The sequence below is a fragment of the Notolepis coatsorum genome, assembly GCF_963971535.1.
Source record: "Notolepis coatsorum genome assembly, chromosome: 19".
NCBI classification, from domain to species: Eukaryota; Metazoa; Chordata; class Actinopteri; order Aulopiformes; family Paralepididae; genus Notolepis; species Notolepis coatsorum.
Window position 1 is genome coordinate 4,813,694 of NC_140183.1, and position 19,656 is coordinate 4,833,349.

The 19,656-nt window shown below is 44.1% G+C and overlaps 1 protein-coding gene across 1 annotated transcript; it reads left to right on the forward strand.

The window, feature by feature from the left end:
- The first annotated feature begins 8,640 nt into the window (after positions 1-8,640).
- Positions 8,641-17,290, forward strand: LOC311245708 (large ribosomal subunit protein uL3-like). The gene is made up of 10 exons (XM_084335654.1): positions 8,641-8,779; positions 8,929-9,121; positions 11,309-11,477; positions 11,845-11,980; positions 12,698-12,884; positions 13,009-13,169; positions 15,834-15,935; positions 16,024-16,119; positions 16,703-16,822; positions 17,157-17,290. The coding sequence occupies exons 1-10, from the start codon at positions 8,777-8,779 to the stop codon at positions 17,199-17,201; spliced, it is 1,212 nt and encodes a 403-aa protein (XP_084191780.1). The 5' UTR covers positions 8,641-8,776; the 3' UTR covers positions 17,202-17,290.
- Positions 17,291-19,656: the final 2,366 nt, after the last annotated feature.

The window sequence follows — 19,656 nt, forward strand, 5'->3', positions numbered from 1 at the left end:
ACTGGTGGGAAGTTCATTCCACCATTGTGGAGCGAGGACCAATAATAGCTTCACTTTGATGACCCCCCCCCCCCAGAGCTCTGATAGGAGTGGGTCTGAGGCTCTCTAAGAACTGGGGTAACATGGTCTGACTGGTAGGTTGGAGATCAGGCGGGCTGCTGTATTCTGTATGATTGAAGTAGCTTGGTGGCGGTAGCCAATAGAAGTGCATTGCAGTAGTCGAGGCAGGAGGAGTAGCTTCTTGGGTTCTAGTTGGGTAGCTTCTTTTGTCAGGAAGGGGCAGAGCCTTCCGACGTTGCTGAGGAAATGTGAGCAGAGAAGTTCAGCCAGTCGTCATGGACTAGACCTTGAAGTCTGGCTGATTTGGGTCTAGGAGGTTGTTCTGTAATAGATAATCAGTGAGCTGGTTGGATACAGCATGTGATTTTCTCATGGTTTTTGCCTTATTTCACCTTTCTGTGAGGGACAGCTGTCTATTTTTGCTTTATTTCACCTCTGTGAGGGATAGCTGTCAATCCCTGTTCCCTGTGGTTAATTGCCTCATGGGTCGGCAGGTGTGTGGGCTTGATTGCACCTGATGCAGTGCAGCTGTGCCTATGGCCATGTGGAGTCTATTTAAGTTTGGAGATTGCAGTGTCAACTGCTTTTTCATTTTCCTTGTGCTGGCTATACTTTTGGTCAGGCTTCTTATATTTAAGTGTAGTGCTGCCCTATTCAGCATTTAGCCTTTTTTTGTAGCTATACTCGTTTTCGTCTACTGGCTTAGTTTACACTTTATTTTATAAAGGCTGAGTCCTTTATGGTAGTGTTTTCTTTTGTTCTTTTGGAACTGCCCTTTGCACATAAACTCCCTTGGTGGAGGTTTATTGTTTTATGTTTTCAATATAAACTTGTTTTTAGGAGTTGCCTTTGTGGCTTATTTATTTTCTCTACAATACCTCTGTGTCGTCCTGTTTTTTTGGACATTACTTATTTTCTTGAATACTCACTTTGAGGCTTCCACCTGTAAAGGTTGTTTTGTGTTGTTTATTTTTCCCCTTCTCCTAAAACGTCTGCGTAAGCAGTTAGTGGTTATCCGTTTTACGTATAACTTTAAGAGTCCCTATTATCTGCTCATGACCCACACACACGCACACCCACAGCCCTCACAGATTTAGAGAGGAATAGAGGCATTTAAGTGGGACGCTTCGACGTTACCAGTGTCAACGCTTTGGTAATCTTTTTGGTAATTAAGATCACGTTAACATCTGAAATAGACCGGAGCTTGCGTCAAAACACCGAGTTCTTCATGCTACCTGTTTTAAAATACAAAGTCACGCTGAACAAAAACATTTACTGATACTATGAGGTGTAAATATATACAATGATGAGGTGAAAATATATACTATGAGGTGTACAAATTTGACTCTGACTGAATACAAGGTTAAATCGTATTATTATATATTATAGAAATCGTAGTTACATCCACTCTTGTTCCCGTGTTTGCATTCACCCATGCAGCTAAAGTTAGTGTACATAACGTTAGACCCCCGTCGCCCAAGACACATTCTAGAGATTCCCACTTCTTACTGGTAACATACGTTCATATCTAATAGTCTTTAGATGACTAAATATAGATGAATACTCTTGATATATGTAGCAGGGTGGATTATCCCTGCTTTATGGGAGTGGATGTACACGGCCACCGGGTAGCGAGAACGCAGCAGAGCTGGGTCCAGCTGAGTCCCCGACTGTAGGCCAGGAATGTTGAAGTGGAGGTCGAGCAGCAGGAGTGGATGGGGCCTAGGATTCACTGACCTAGGGATGGTGCGCTGGTCCTTCTTGCCCTCCAGGGCGATCAGCAGTAGCTCCCCACACACCCACACTTCCCCCAATACTTCCTGGGCCCTCCCACACCCGATGGCAGTAAAGATGGATGATATATTATTCGCTCCCCAAAGCAGTACCCTTCCTTAATGATGAGTGGAGACCTTTCACAATGAACTATAGGCAGGGGGTGGGGAAAGGGTTAAACTGTAATGAGCATTACCCGGAAAGGAAAGGGTTAGACAGAATGCACATTAACAGACACACACACAGTGCTCCCATTCAGTTCTCTTTACTGAAGTCTGATGCAAGTTACAATTGATTACACAATGATTAACGTTATTTCCGCCCTGGGCACCTAGTGCTCTCGCTCCATATGTCAGACTAAAGTACTTCCCACACTGGGCTAGACACAGTAATAACACCTTCCCTTTAAGGGTCTATATACTGTTCCGCTTCTCCGTAGGTGGGGAGAGAGGGGAGGAAGAGGGAGAGAGATAAAGGGGCTACTGAATGGGAATTTTATAAAAGAACTAGGGATGTCCGATATTATCGGCCGACCGATATTATCGGCCGATATCGACAGTAAAATGTGATATCGGAAAATATCGGTATCGGTTTAAAAACAAAAAAAAACAATAACAATATTTGTTATATATATCCAGTGAAATGATTAGTTACCTGAAATTATTCAGTTTTTTGGATGGGGAAACCCTGCATATATCGGTATCGGTTGATATCGGTTGATATCGGTATCGGAAATTAAGAGTTGGACAATATCGGAATATCGGTATCGGTAAAAAAGCCAATATCGAGCATCCCTAAAAAGAACACACGTTATTATCACACTCAAACAAAATTACAGTGGGCCCACGTTGCAAATAAAAGTCCTATCTATAGCCGGCTTTTCCCCAAAATAATAAAAGGTCGGGGCGCCCCTAAACACTGTTAAGAGCGTCAGTTCAAAGCACTGCTTCTCTTCGCCCTTAAGGAGCCCGCGCCGCACAGAGAAAATGTCTACCGATAAAGTTTCAGCACTCGGAGCGCTTGCTGTACTTATCCAAATGGCGGGCCTGCTCCCACCACCAACCGTCCGTGTGATGAGAGAGCCGTCGAGAGGTCCCGTGATAGCAGGCAGCGGGGCTGGGTAGACGTTGGGCAGGTGACTGCTGGGGTAACGGCTCGGAGGGGCTGGAGGAGCGTGCAGTGTAGTGATGTCCGCTGCTGGGCTGAAGGGGGTGGGGCGACATGCGGGCTAAACTGTGATGCTAGCCTAACTGAAGCTAAGCTGTGGGTCATGGTAAACCCCCTGTCATGACGCCTATACTTCAGCTAAAACGCAATGTGGGCAATATCTACCACACTCTTCGGCTTCGTTCACAATGTCTCTTCCGCATTAACTAAAAGCTAAGCTATCGCATACTCATTACTAACCCGCTTCGTAACTGGGTTTATATTTCGCATGCTCGATCTCCGGAGCTCCAGCTCCGTGCGTCCTCTCCCCTCTGTGGAAAACGTTGAAGAGGAAGTGCCTCCGTCGGCGCCGCGCCTTGAGCCCATCCTTCTTCACCTGTATCCTGTCCCACTATGAAGTGTCAATGTTAGGATAGGGAGGATCAAGAGCGGTCAGCCGGTTACACAACGTCCTCGCGAACACAGAGAATGCAAGGAATTAGCGTTAGACACATTGAATTATTGTCAGACATATTCAGGTGTCTACATATATATATTCTAAAATAAGTATAATTTCATTTCACCTACCTGTCGACATGAAATTCCCAAACGCTGATAGTAAAAAAAAAAAAAAAAGCCTGGATGTCACGCAAAGTGGGGCGTGACCGAATTTGGTTTTGGGCGTTCCCAGACAAAGAGAGTGACCGAGATTGGTCTATGTTCCGTTAAGTCTACAGGACCGAGTGCAAACACGGGAACAGGAGTTTGGATGTAACCAAGATAAATAAATAAATAAAAAGATTTAACCTTGTATTCAGTCAAGAGTCAAATAATTTTCTTGAAACAAGTACAAAAATAATTTTTATTAAAAACAGAGGTGAAAAAGCAGTGCTTTCTCTCACGTCTGGTAACAAGTTCAACTCTTGAACCCCTGTGAAAAAAAAAACGCCACCTGTCTCACGTTCACACGCTCACCTTTTCTCTACGTTGGATGTCCATTGATCATATGATGGCGGCCATTTTGCTCTTATGTCACGCTCAGGTTGAGATTCCTTTCCCCTCCAGGTATGGCTTATGAGCAAAATGGCCGTGTCAATATGGTTAATGAGAAAGTTAAGTGTTCGGTGTCCATATTTGATATGCTATTTTTTGCTCTTATTTGTAGTGTATTTCTTAAGATGATAAACCAAATATTACATTCCCATTAAAATAACTCAACTAATCTCTTCCCATTGGCAGATAATTGCACTTGTTTTAAAGAAAAACTAGACTATTAATGAAATCAGATAAATGTTATTGTAACGGTGGAGTAGCGATTGTCAGCTGTTATAAACACGAAGCAACACAATTACAACATCGACAGGTCCGTCACTGAGAGCGAGCGGTACTTTTCCATAACCCTGCAACCCGGCTCCTCCTTCCCTGAACTGGCCGGTGAAACTTCAGCCTCGTCGGTGTAGGAATCCCTCAACAGCTAGAGGACCTAGAGCAGTGGTTCTCAAACGTTTTACACCAAGTACCACCTGAGAACGTAGCTGGCTCTCCAAGTACCACCATATGACCGACGTTAAAATACAGTCTATTCAGCTATGCACAGTTCACGCAGGAGGCAAATGTATTCCTAATACCATTATTTATTGTTAACTTTTGTCAGACACTGCCACAATGTACAAAGGGATAGCACTAGAACTAGCAAACACTTCCACACAACTCATACAATGCAAGGGGCACTGAGAACATAATAACTAACATTCTCACATAGCAAGTGAGAAAATTAAGAACAACTGTATTTCAGCAAATGTACGTAATTCTCTCTATCTCTCTCTCTCTCTCTCTCTCACAGCAAGCAATTGTCCGTCATTCTCTCTCTCTCACACATGGCATCACAAATTATTGTTAAAAAAAACACACAAAAAGTAAAAGTATTTTCAATATATCAAATGCAAAGTACATTTTTCTGGGGGGGATTATTACAGGCTAGGCATGTGTCAATGATTAGCAGCAACACAGATTTTGATGGATTTTTTGTAATGTCAGATTTAACACCAACTCTTTTCAGAAAAGTGGGAGTATTTCATTTTGTATCTGACATTACAAAAAAAATCAAAAAAAAATAAATGGTTATGATCAGGGCTGAAGTTGAATTAAAGATTTATGACTGTTTAGACTGCATTACGCTCTGTCACAGTGATCTCCTGGTTGTTCCCCACTTAGGTTATCTAACTATCGCGCCGCCGCAACCAGAAACACTGGCCGGGACGCGTCTATATTAAAGGCAGCCCAAGAGTGCTTCCGCATTCGCATGATGGCCCCAGTAAGGGCCCTAACGCACGCAATGCGCATTTTCTTTTTTTGCCACTGCCTAATCGAATCGCAGTCAGTGACGTCATGAGTCATGACCCTTCCTTCTTTTTATAGTTTCCTTGTCGGAACAGTCTCGCAGAGACACGGCTGAGGTTTGGACACTGTGGACTAGCGGGGGGATTGGCCCGCATTGGGACGCATGAAAATGGACTGTGTGAATGTGGGGCAGAGGAAACTGTGCAACATGTGTTTATGGAATGTGCCAAATACGAGGAGAGGAGGGTGCTGTTCGCTGCAGTACTGGATGCAGGGCTGCCTTGCATCTCACTGAGGAGTATATTAGGACCTGAGGAACAGCAAAGGGCAGTGGAGAAAGCTGTCATGGAATTTCTTGTGGACACAGGCCTACATCCAAGGTGTCAGGCCACAGAATTGTTGGGGGGTAGGACAGGAGTGAGTTAATTTCTTTGTTGTGGTTAGGTTTAGGTTTAAGTTTATTAGGTAGGATAGGGAGGTGAGGTTAGGGCTGGGTAGTGTTTGTTTATCCTGGGTTTATGTTTTGATTTTTATTTTGTTTTGTTATTATTTTCTTTTATTTGCCGGAATCTTGCCTTATTGGCCCAGCGACAGGAGGTGGCGGTATGCGCCTTTCTGTCGTTGCGACCCGACATTAAAGAAGAAGAAGAAGATCGAACAGTTAGGCAGTGTATAGATATCTATGAGCATAGATATCTATAGAACACTAGATAGCTTAAGGCGGAGTCACCAGCGTCACTGAACCGCCGCCATCTTGCCCCAGTCAGCCTTGAGTGAGAGTGAGTGAGCTGCACAGACAAAAATACTCATAACTCGCTGAAATATTGACGGATCTACAAACGGGTTGGTTTGCTATAAACATCAAAGATGTAGTTATGATACTGCATACTTATAAATAAAAAGAAATCTTTTAAAGATGTTTTTTTTACAAACCGCTTGAATCATAGCCACGTTAATAATGCTTGTAATAAACCAAACCGTTTGTAAATCCGTCAATATTTCAGCGAGTTATGAGTATTTTTGTCTGTGCAGCTCACTCACTCTCACTTAGGGTGACCAGATATCACGCATTGCGCGTGATTGCACAGCAAAACTGTCTCTTTTCACGCGTCACGCAAATTGAGACCATGTCCCTCTTATTGGTTGTCATCTGCGCGAACGTCGTCCCCCCCAGCCAATGGAACCCCGAACGCGGAAGTGAAGCTCCGTTGGGGAAAATATACACACAAGCGGGGCCTATTTGAAATCTCCGCGATAGCAAAGAGCTGAGTGACAGTGACACTGACAGCTCGTGCGACCCGCCATTAAGAAGAAGAAGACACCGACAGCTGCCTAGAACACACTCGTACTTAAAAAAATGCAGGACACACCAAACAAAAAGAGGTGTAGTTACCGTAGCGAATGGAAAACAGAATACCCATGGGTGAGAAATGTCGAGGGGGATGCAGAGAGGGTTTATTGTGAACTTTGCAATAGTTCGTTCTCTATTGGGCATGGGGGCGAATTTGATATAAAACGACATAGACAAGCTGAGTCCCACAAGAAACGGGTTACACAAAAAGAGACGTCAAAATCCATGTTCGCATTTCTCCGACCAAAAGACGTTGGACAAGCAGACAAAATAACTGCTGCAGAGGTAACAACAACTGTTTACCACACTGTCCAACATGCCCAGTCATACAGATCAGCAGACTGTGGTACCAAGCTATCCCCTACCATTTTCCCCGACTCTGACATAGCCAAGACAATGGCCTGTGGTCGGACCAAGGCAGCAGCCATCGTAACCGACGTGCTAGCCCCTGCTTTGGTGGAGAGTTGTCTCAGAGAACTCAAAACGCCAGCGGTTAAGCCACGGGAGGAAACAACCAAAGGTGTGTTAAATTCATGTGTGTATGAGGGTGTAGATTCCCTTAGGGAAAATGAAATATATTGCAAATATATTAGGAATATAGTGGGAGTATTGCCAATATATTATTAAATGTATTACAATAACAATATCAAAACAACAATATCAATATATCAATATCAAAGGATATATCCACAATATATTTACAAATATACACATGGTAATTATATTAGTGTGTATATTATTATATTTCCATATATTATGATATGGTTGGAATGGATATTGCCATATATTTCACTAAAATATATTAATAATATACTGCACACATATTTTTGATAATCACACGCTCAACTTCCTGCAGTCAGAGTGAACTGAATACATGCATTTCATAGCAAATATTGAAATAGCACTGTCCTTTTCCTGCTCCCAACCATCACTGCAAGTCCCCCCTCATCCTTCCTCCCCCCTGCTCATTCCCTGAATCCCTGGACTTGTGAGTTGAGACTTGTGTTACTGTTCCTGCTCTGTTTGATAAGTGATTGTAAGTCTGGGTGGTTATTTAATGTATTTAATTAATTTTTTAGTATTTATTATTATTATTATTATTTTGACACCCATTAGAGGCAAAAGGAAAATAAATGAATGAATGAATAAGGGCAAAACATATTAGGCTTGTGGTCATTTCAATGAGGACAGTGGCGGATGAGCCTTGAAGGAGGGACAGTCCACCAAAAGGGCGGGGGGGGGGGGGGGGGGGGGGCTGCGCGCTGGGGGGGGGGGGGGGCGGGTGTCCCACATTGTCCCACATTGTCCCTCACTGTCCCTCACAAACATACCCTTTGTCCCACATTTGGTTTATTGGGACCTGGTCACCCTACTCTCACTCAAGGCTGACTGGGGTAAGATGGCGGCGGTTCAGTGACGTCGCTCTCCATTGGCCGGCAGCGCGGGTAAGCTATCTAGTGTTCTATATATATCTATGTCTATGAGTGTCTCTAGCATAGACCACTACACTTCCGCGTTACATTGAAATCAAGGAGGAGATTGCGGGGGGGGTCAAATGAATGGATGTGGACGAGAGCCGTGATGGAAGTGGTTGCCGATACGGCTGTGGGGGTGCTAGAGACATGATCGAATAGACGTTTATGCGCCTCGCTCTCCTGAACACGGCGTGACCCATAACTAATCGATCAGAACTAAATCGGCAGAGAAAAGGCCCATTTTAAAGCACCTATTCCGCATGGACATGCGCAGAGTGCCCATGGAGTCTGGACGACGCGAGATGACGCTCGAATGAATGTGGACTGTTCCATCAGAGGGGGGAGCTTCGGTGGCCAGCCGAACAGGATAATGAAAATATGATCCCACTAAATGGCCAGACGCGTCTTATGGCGACATCTACAATTACCTCATTGAGTCTCCAGGTAGACTAATGTTTATATTTAAGTGCAGCGGTCTGTAGCCACTTACATGACCATCGAAGCTCCCCCCTAGACTGCCGGAAATCACAAGAAGAAGAAGACAGTCTCGCAGAATCCCGCGATGTTTTAGTCGTATAAATACCGCAGCTTCCCGTCAGGAAGTCCTCTTTCAAATCGGATCCGAGACAAAATGGTGAGCATACGATATCATTGTGGGAAAGACCGATGGCCAGAATCTTGTTTGTTAAGGAAAATAAAGTAATTTGAAGTTGAAGGACAACAGTCCGCGCTTTTCCATGATGACTAATGGGTTCATTTTTAACAATTTTCTCGTCTACACAGTCTCACCGTAAGTTTTCGGCTCCGCGCCACGGGTCCCTGGGCTTTCTGCCCCGCAAGAGGTGTATTCATCACCGCGGTAAGGTGAAGAGCTTCCCCAAGGACGACCCCAGCAAGCCCGTGCACCTCACCGCCTTCCTCGGCTACAAGGCTGGCATGACCCACATTGTCCGTGAGGTCGACAGACCTGGATCAAGTGAGTAATGACTTATATTAAGATTTGCCCCCCCCCCGGGTGCATCGTTTGACTGCTCCCTAGTGGTTTAATATGGTATATGGGTAAAATGCTAAGAATAATTCCACCGTGGGGATTGAGTACACGTGATTTATTGAAAACTTTATTAACAGATTGCAGAATGGGTACAGTACAGTACAGCTCAATACATACAATTGTTAAGGGGATGCAGACCAGAGAGACTTTCGTCTTGTTTACATCAGGGTCCCCCATTTTCAATTCATCGTAACATATATGACATATACAGATTCTCGAAGTCAACTTCCTGTCTGTTATTGCTACTGCCCCGCCTGGTACACTGTACACTATTTAGTGGAGCAACGGATAGTTAAAGCGGCAAATTAAAGACAACCAAGCAGACTTTTCTTCAGTCCTTCACAATGCCAAAGAGCTGCTGTGTTACGCGTTATACTAATGACAAAAACGGAAATCCAAATCGGAAGTTTTATACCATCACAGAGGAAAAAGTGGCTGGTGGCTAACGTTCGGCTAACTCGCTCTGATGTCGTGGTAATCAGGGCGAGTTTCTTTGACTCATATCTCGCCTTAGAATCACCAGAAAGGCTTTCGAAATAGTGAAATGCCATGTTGGCCTCAATATTTTCAAAACAAAGCGTATGAAAGTGTTATGAAATGAACAAGAATGTGATAAAACATGTAATAAAAACGGAGCTCAATGCATGGATTTGATGGTAGAAATCCGTATGGTCCCCCTATACCAAGATGGCGGCGGTCTCGTGACATCAGTGTCTTCGAGACAGTACTGCTACATCTATACATTATGACATACCAGATTTGCAAATACAGTACGGTTTGTGATACAAAAAGAGTCTAGAAAAAAAGAGTATATACATTTGATGTAGAAACTGTACATTGGATTGGGGGGGACTGTACAGTGGAGGTGTTTGGGTGGGTGGGGGATATAACGATAAATATCGCGATATATTTTAATCGATATCGAATATCGTTTTTTTTTATTATTATTGTGACCTGCAACAGGGCAGTGGACAGACTTGTCTTTCTTGCCTGCAACTTAAAGTAAAGGCTTTGCTTGTCCAAATGACAATACTGACCAAATTGAGATTTTTCTCGTCCATTTATTTTGTTTGCTTTCTAATTTAAAATACATTTTGAAACCGTCTGTACACAGTAGGCTATGTGTGCTAGCAGAACTAGACTCCAGTCACGAGTCACAGAGCCAGAACTGTTAAACTCCTCTGGAGCCACAGCCAGCAGAGAAGCCGGTTTACTTTAGCTTTTAAACCAGCTGCAGCCTGAGAACTGGAGTGTGAGGGGATGTAACACTAAAGATGGCGGCAACGACAAAGAATTGCTGCAAAATAAACATAAATCTGTTAACATTTTTTTTTTTTTTTTATATACTTATACCAATTCGATAATTATCGATATCGAGAAATAAAATTATCATATCGTTATCGCGATATGATTTTTTTCCATATCGCCCAGCCCTACATTGGAATATTGACAAGACCATACTTGGTAATTTACTGTACATTGGAGGGGGTTGTGTTCGGACATTTACAGGGGCCAGTTTTCGAGTTGCAGTCTAGTTAGGTGTTTTTTTGAAAGTGGGTAGTGATTCACTTTACAGCTTTGGGTAGGGCGTTCCACATTGATGTGGCATAATTGCGAAACGTGTTTAGTCCCTTGTTTGACGTTAAGACTGCAAGATTTGGATTTGATGCACATGATAAAATGAGCTGAATAATGCATGCCTTATTGGCCAATTGGGGCTGAACAATGAATTGCAATTGTATCCAAAGTGCAATATCTAAATCGCTGGAGGACTATTGTCAATACTTATTGTGGTGTTGCAGGGATGACTTGTTCTATCGCATTCTACAGGCTTGTGTTGTATTTCAGTACACGAAACGATGCTTTTCAGTAAAAATGAGAAGTGGCAACAAAAATGCCCTTAATATTGACTCGTTTTCCAACTACTGGATGTCACTTGGACATGGTGTTCTGCCTATGATGAGACACTCGACGGGCGGACATATTGGGTTTATAGCCCTTGCTGAATGTCGAGCACTGAGCGCAGTTTACCTTAATCTATTGCATATGTAAACTTGGATGGTTTGACATGGAGAGCCTCAAAGCATAACCTGTTAACTGTCTCCTCTGCAGAGGTGAACAAGAAGGAAGTGGTGGAGGCGGTCACCATTGTGGAGACTCCTCCCATGATCGTGGTCGGTGTTGTGGGCTACGTCATGACCCCCCGTGGCCTGCGCTCCTTCAAGACCATCTTCGCAGAGCACGTCAGTGATGAGTGCAAGCGACGCTTCTACAAGAACTGGTGAGACTTGTGTTCTGAAATTGCCTTAATGAGTGACATTCTACTATATTAGTTTAGTTGGAAGCATGATGTTTAACTGCTCAGTTGCTGAACTGAGCACGTTTTAACATTACGGTGGCCCCTGGTCGCAGCTCCGCTCGGGTACCTCGTGTCCTGATGAGCTCCGGGCTCCTCTGGCCGGTGGAAAGGGCTTCTTAGAAACCGTGCCATGAGCCGAAACCCCCTGTACAAGCCGCTGTTGCCCCCCCTTGTATGAGGACTGGGCACGCCGCTGAGCGCTGTGTCCTTCCGCTGGCCCTCCGGGGTTATGAAGGGCCTGTGCCAACCTGTGTCTCTTGTACCCTGCTATCGCGCTGCATGCTCACAGGTACAAGTCCAAGAAGAAGGCCTTCACAAAGTACTGCAAGAAATGGCAGGATGATGAAGGCAAGAAGCAGCTTGAGAAGGACTTTGCTTCCATGAAGAAGTACTGCCAGGTCATCCGCATTCTCGCCCACACTCAGGTGAGCATTTTGGATCCCAAACCCCCCCTGTCATCGGTGTAACTTATTTCTACTTGTATTGTCGGTGATGAGACCACGGAACACTGCACCAGGCATGGTGTCCGATACGCATGAGGATTGTTTCCAGCTGCCTTCCTCTGAGACTACACAAACTACCTAATCACTTAAGTTGTCTGTTCATCTCAGGGCGGCTACGTGGCGTAGTGGGCAAGGCGCTCGCCACGAAATCTGGAGACGCTGGGCTTGCCTGTTCGAGCCCAGCGCTCCACATTTGCTTTCAGTTTAGCTGGTCGTCCGTACTAATACACATTGGCCGTATTAGGGGGTGGGAAACTGATGGGTGGGGATCGGGCGTTGTGGACAGCGACTCCTACAGGTCGGTTGGTGCGCCTGCGCAGTAGAATCAGGAAGTGTCGGGGGCAGCGTGAGCCTCCCACGCATTACTCCTCGCCACTGAGAGATCGAGCTGCGCAGGTGAAAAGATGCGACTGCTGTTACCTCAAGTACCGGAGGGGACTTGTGCTATGTATGACTTAGTCCACATTGCAGCCGGCTTGTGGGAGGCAAGAAACGGCGTCCGTGACGGGAGGGTTGAATTGGATGATACGAAATTGGGATGGGAGAAAATATAGAAAATGGGAGAAAAAGTGGATCAAAAAAAGTTGTTCATCTCCATTGCAAGCCTTCTCATTGCCGACTTGTGTCCCACGCCGACAGATGCGCCTGTTGCCCCTGGCGCAGAAGAAGGCTCACCTGATGGAGGTGCAGCTGAATGGAGGCACCATCGGTGACAAAGTGGACTGGGTCCGTGAGAAGCTGGAGCAGGCCGTGCCCATCACCAACGTCTTCACCGTGGACGAGATGATCGACGTCATCGGAGTCACCAAGGGTCACGGGAACAAGGGTACGCTTTGAATTGTAAACATGGATGTACTTTTGTGTGGGATGCCAGAGGTTGTAGCCAGAACCTTATGCATGTGCCTCACTGTAGTTTAATCCTTTTGGTTCCTTTTTTTGTTTTGTTTTAGGTGTCACCAGCCGTTGGCACACAAAGAAGCTTCCCCGTAAGACTCATCGTGGTCTGCGTAAGGTGGCCTGTATCGGAGCCTGGCATCCTGCCCGTGTGGCCTTCTCTGTGGCCCGTGCTGGTCAGAAAGGCTACCACCACCGCACAGAAATCAACAAGAAGGTATGTAGTTGGAGCACGGCTTGAGGGTTATCGACACTGATTATCCAATAGCGCTAAAGATGTAATTTGGTCAACAGTAGTTCAGTAGAAACTGCACACGGCCAACTAGGAACATCTGGATTTCTGACCCTATAGAGCCATATGAAATCCGTTTTATTTTTTTCCAAATTCCATTATTTTTTTCCAAATTCCGTTTTTTCCGTTTTAATATTTCAGAATTCTGTATTTTGCTTTGTACGCTCATTTTACCATCAAAGTGTCTAATAAGTGGTAATGAATAAATGTCCACAATTTAATAAGATATAACAGTCCATTTAATAGGGCTGTCTTAAATACTTCGAAGCTTCATTTATTTCATTCGAATATGAAAATAAAATTCGATTATTAAAAAAAAAAAAAAAAGGTATATATATTTTTGCAAAATCAACTCTGCCTCTCTTTGTTAACTACAACAAGCAATGCCGTTTGTTATTTAAGATGAGGTCGGACTCGGCACTGACAGATTTGTGTTCATTGTGCTGCTTTTATGAAGCCTCAAATGACTGCTTACAATATTTCATGAAAGCAGTGTTTTGTTTGTCTAAGATTTAAAAAGGTTTAAACTTTACAGCACTGACAAAGTTGAACAAAGTGCTGTACAAGTCCCACAACATAAAAAAAAAACGTTTAATTTTTTTTTATAGTTTATTCCATTTTTATTGCTCAATTCCGTGATCGCGGATTCCATATGGCTCTACCCTATACGTTGTAAAACTGGCACCTTCTGTCGGGTATTTATAGCGGCAAATCATTTGATGGTGCTTTCTCACATGTCCTTATAGAATAGTACCGTACTTTTCGGACTATAAGCCGCGGCTTTTTCGACCCTGCGGCTTATATAACGGTGCGGCTAATCTATGGATTTTTACAGCTAACTGGGCGCACTCCCTCAAGCTCTGTGACCTTCAGATCAGACTCTTAAATCTGCTGCAGCAGTGCACGCCTTGCCCCCTCCTCCGCCTCACATAACCACGTCAACAAACCATTACGGCAAGACTCAGTGCATGAGCAGCTCAGAGCTCCTCTTTCAACATAACTGAAGCATTAAACAAAATTACCCAGTCAACAAACTATTCACTTTAGTTTATTAATACATGAGGCCTTGTCTAATGTTATCTAGCTGCTGATGGCTCCTGATATCATCAGTTTGGCATTCGATTTCCCAGCTGCTGGCTAACTGGCTCTATCGTTATGAGAGCTAACGTTGCTACCTACTGTACCCGGCGCTGCTAACTGGCTCTATCGTTATGAGAGCTAACGTTGCTACCTACTGTACCCAGCGCTGCTAACTGGCTCATCGTTATGAGAGCTAACGTTGCTACCTACTGTACCCAGCGCTGCTAACTGGCTCATCGTTATGAGAGCTAACGTTGCTGGCTAACTGGCTATCGTTCCTGTTTAAACGAATGTTAATAAATGGGAGCTTCCTCAAACAGCCATCTCTTTCCTGACAATCCCCTCTGTGCACAAACCCTTAATATGGTAATTAAACATTAAAACGCCTGCAGCTTGTAGTCCAGTGCGGCTTATATATGTACAAATCATTCAATCTAGCTGCTGAGGCTTATAGTGCGAAAAGTACGGGTATATGTTAAGAAGCTTACTAAAACAGAAATGCATGCATAAATGTGCATTTTTCACATGTGTTCCTTACAGCAAAACCTCCAGAATACAATGGCCATTTACAGTTTCCTTGCACATGGCAGTGTTGTGAGAATTGTAGCTGAATGTCTTCCCAACATTAGCCGTAGGAGTCTTTGCTTCGGTCGTCCTCACGCACTGATCGTAACCTGGCTCATCATCAGTGTGAGCTTGGGTTCCATTCCAGTGCTACAGCAAAGTCCATATAGGCAGGGGAGCATTGGGCTTTTGTGCTCGCTCCCTGTTCACTATCTGGCAACATCGTCCATCTGCCAACTCGTGTACTGGAAGATGGTGGCATTTACATTGTAAATGAAATGTGTTAAGATATGGTTTGATAACTAAGTTATCCCTAAATTTGGAAAAACGAAATGTATGATATTTACTTCGAAAGGAGGGGACAATGTGGCATTATGTATTTGACTTGAGTATCGGAGTTAAAATGTTTGGGTGTTGTGTTGGATGAGAAATTGACATGGAAGCCAAATATAATGTACATAAAAAAGAAGGTAGCCAAGTGTTTTTGTTTTGAAGAAGGCGAAGAATGTGCTCGACTATAATTAACACGTATGAAAGCAACATAAAGCCATTTATATTACAGAAGAGGGCAGTAAGAATAGTTAAATGTAGATTCAAGAGAACATGCCAATAAATCCAGGCTATTGAAACTTAGTTAGCTGAAATACAGACTTTATTAGTTTTGTTTAGAGCATTACCAGCAAATATAGAGGTTGTTCGTTCCCTGTCCAGATGACTGCAGAAGGAAATTCAATTTTAAGCACCATTTGCACACACAACCTTAAAACAAAGGTGCCACCTCAGTTATAGGTATCAAACTGGAACTCTTACTATTCCTTTATAATTAACTACAGTAGTAAGTTAGTAACTTTGCGCAAGGCTAACTAGGAACTTTTGGATTTCCGGCCTGTAGTTGTAAAACTGATGCATTCTGTCAGGTGTATTTACAGTCTCTCCACCTTACAGATCTACAAGATCGGCCTGGGCTACCACACCAAGGAGGGCAAGCTTGTGAAGAACAACGCTGCTACAGAGTACGACCTGTCAAACAAGAGCATCAACCCCCTGGTGAGTGGTGCTCTGGTGTTGCTGCCGTTTAATATCTGTCTTTCAGCAGCAATGTGAACCTTAATTCTCTCCTCCTCTCCCTCCCCAGGGTGGCTTTGTACATTATGGAGACGTGACCAACGACTTTGTCATGATTAGGGGATGCGTGATTGGGACCAAGAAGAGGGTGCTTACTCTGCGCAAGGTGTGTTGCTAAATGATGATTTTGAAAGCTAATTTTACTTCTGCCCTTGAGAGTTTTTAGTAAAACCTCCATGTCACTCCAACACTGGCCATTATAGCTTTTCTAAATGGTGCAGCTGCACAAGTTGACCATTTGGGAGTTGAGAGCTTCAAATTGTTTGTCCTAGTCCAATTTCTTTTTAGAAAGCACCACTGCGGCAAATCATGTATGGTGCTTATATAATAGTGTACGTTAAGAAGCTTAATAAAATGGAAAAGCATGAATTTATTTTTCACATGAGTTCCTTACAGCACAACCTGCAGAATACAATGGCTATTTACAGTTTCCTTGCACATGGCAGTGTTGTGAGAATTGTAGTGGGCAGAAAGTGTTGTAGAACAATGTGTTTTTGAATCCTTCAAATAAACGGGACTGCAGAATTTTCAGCTTCCTAGCATTGAGCAGTTTCCTTTATAATGACAAGTCTTAGGGCCCAATAAAATGGATTTGTCTACACCCATTACAGCAGCTACATATTGGACTGAATCATTTGAATTGTGCCCCTTTAAACTAGTGTTGACCAGAAATGCATTTTTCCCCTCAGTCACTGCTGGTGCAGACGAGCCGCCGTGCCCTGGAGAAGATCGACCTGAAGTTCATCGACACCACTTCCAAGTTCGGCCATGGCCGCTTCCAGACGTTGGAGGAAAAGAAGGCTTTCATGGTAAGATGTGTGCAGATGGAACTTGACGCCATCAAAATGCACATTTCTTGTCGTCCCTGTAATATTGGTACAATGAATGCCTTCCCAACATTAGCCATAAGAGTCCTTTACTACTGTTGTCATCCCGCACTGATCGTAATCGGGCTCATCATCAGTGTGAGCTTGGGTTCCATTCCAGTGCTACAGCAAATTCCATTTAGGCAGGGGAGCATTGGGCTTTTGTGCTCGCTCCCTGTTCACTATCTGGGAACATCTTCCCTCTGTCAACTCGTGTACTGGAAGTGTAATGGCATAATGTGGCATATCACTCATCGTTCTTTTTGCCTTTCCACAGGGACCACTCAAGAAGGACCGCGTTGCCAAGGAGGAGACCGCTTGAAGTCTCTTTCCTCAAGCTCCGTCTGTAGTGTCGTGATTTATCAGGACAGTCCTGCGGAGTTATTTTTAATAAAGGACCAAATACAAAAACATGTTTCCGTCTTTGTTTCTTTTGGCTTCCTGCTGACGAACTTGTCTTTATGGATTCGTTGATGGGGAAATAATTGGCTTAAGTTTTGTCTTAGAGTGCTTGCAAGCAACTTGGATAATGGATTAAGTCAATTGACTTTGAATTAAAAACCTCACTTGTGTCTGACAGAATGTACCGATTTGTCCCTGAGGCGCTGCTGGAACGGTATGATACACTTGGGCCAGTCGCCACTAACCTTGTAGATTTACCCGAGTCGGCATGTTGAGGAACCTTCAAATGACTGCTTGGTCAATGAATTCAGCAGTAGAGGGGTTAATTGGCACAGTGCAGTCGCTGAAGGCACTTTGAAAGAGGATTCTGGTCTGATCTTTACCATGTCTTACAATGGTGTGAATACAAAAAGGAGCTAATGAAAATGGGATACATTGCTCTATTTGTAAGGGAAATTGCCTTAAGCAAAGTGTTGTATAATTTCCTAGTTTATGGCGCCCACTGCTTCCTTAGAACCTGTATGAACTGATCTGACTTCATACCGAAAGCGGCCGCCTACGCAGAACTGATGGACAGCCAGTCATTCTGCAAACATGGCGAGTTGACCGACTGCTTGTCCCAAGCATCTATTTGGCAGACCTCATTCAGAACTCAACCAGCCTCTCTGCAGTAATTAAGCCCCAAGCACTGGCTCCGACTCTTCGCTACTCTAACTTTCACCTCTTCAGCAGGTAAGAGTAACTGGGAGGGCCTCCGGGGCCATTTGGTGTCCCTCAAGAACGCCAGTCAAGAGAATTCTGCATAATATTCTTCACTCTGTGCAAAAAAGGGATTTTCAACGTCCCACGGACTCTTATTTCCCATTAACCTAAAAGTATTGGGAGCTTGAACAATTATACTGTAGAAAGCGGCATTTTAAGATTTTCCCTTTTCCCCCCCAAGCAAAGCAGTTCTCGTCACTTGAGGTCTTCTAGAGGACGGGAGAATAACCTTAATAATGCCGATATTCATTTAAGCTTTACATCACCCCCCCCTGAAACGTGATGGTGCAGTGTCTGCCTGTTCCTGGGAGGTGTAGAGGCGGGCCTGGCTGGAGTGTAGCAGGATGGAACTCTTATCACTGGCCAGAAGATGGCCTTAACTCTTATTATAATAACCTCCAGAGGCACTGGCCCTCACCTTGCTGCAGCACAAGCAGAGACTTAAGTCTCAACACCCTCAGCACTTTTATATATATATATTTTTAAACTATTTCACTTTTTGTAAATGCAGCAGTTGGTGAGGTATTTTCCTTAGCAGTCTGCATCTATTATAATATGCACATTTTTAACAAGGCCTCTCGCTTAGCACCGTTCCACACTAGTTAAATTCTGCCTCTCAAATTAACATCGGGAGTACCCAGTGTGAAGCCAGGATGGTGTGTGCGTGCTACAGTAACCATGGCCAGTACAACCTCCAGACTAGGTTTAGACCTCAATGTGATTTCTGGCTGAGATAAAGATTTTGATATTTGGGAGCATTAATGCATACATTTTTCTGCCAACTTTTTTTTAAGACTAGAATTTGACGTTTCCTTGCAAATGTCCATAATTTGATTAATTCAAAGAAAAGTGCAGATGGTGCTAATAGCAAAACGTCATTGCTTCAACTTCAAGCAAGCGCAACAATTATGTGTAGCGCAAATGATACCTATTCTTAAAATAAGAACGTGATTTAAACAATAGAAAATATGTGTCCTATTAGGACAAGAAGACTATGCAGTCATGCATACATTTTTCAATCGGTGCTTTATCGCTGACAAAAATATATCTGTAAAAGGCTTATCGGGCGATAATATGTTCATCAGTCCTGAGGTAGCAGCTGTTGCTCGTGGGAAAGAGGCCAGGTAGCCAGGGTGCATGCTGGGACAGCAGAAAGGAAGGCCAAGCATTTGATGTGTGTTCAAGAGAGTATATCTGTCTTGTGTGTATGATTTCATGCCTTAATATAAACGGGTGTGTACATCCCTGTTACTGCATGCCTTTATATCAACGGATGTGTGCATCCCAGTGTATAAAGAGAGAATATGTGTGACTGCATGCTTTTATTTATGAACAGGTGTGTGCATTGCATGTGTGTGTGAGGGGGTGTCCTGGCCCGGCAGACTGGCTCAGAGTCGGCAGAGTGAGGGAGCTGGCTGTGTGGAGCTACAGTGTGGTGTTTGACAGGCGACAGGCTGTCGGGGAGACCACACACTCGGGATCATTATTACACATGGATAGAGGCCACAGGCTCCACTACTACTGGACCAAAGGTGTCTGTCTCCCCCCCCCCCCCCCTCTTTTTCTCTGTCTCTTTCTCTGTCACTATCTTTTCTCTCTGTGCCTCTGTCACA

Coding starts and splice junctions, on each gene's coding strand:
- LOC311245708 (XM_084335654.1), top strand. Junction 13,170..15,833: donor GCACAGAAATCAACAAGAAG/GTATGTAGTTGG, acceptor TCCACCTTACAG/ATCTACAAGATCGGCCTGGG. Junction 15,936..16,023: donor ACAAGAGCATCAACCCCCTG/GTGAGTGGTGCT, acceptor CTCCCTCCCCAG/GGTGGCTTTGTACATTATGG.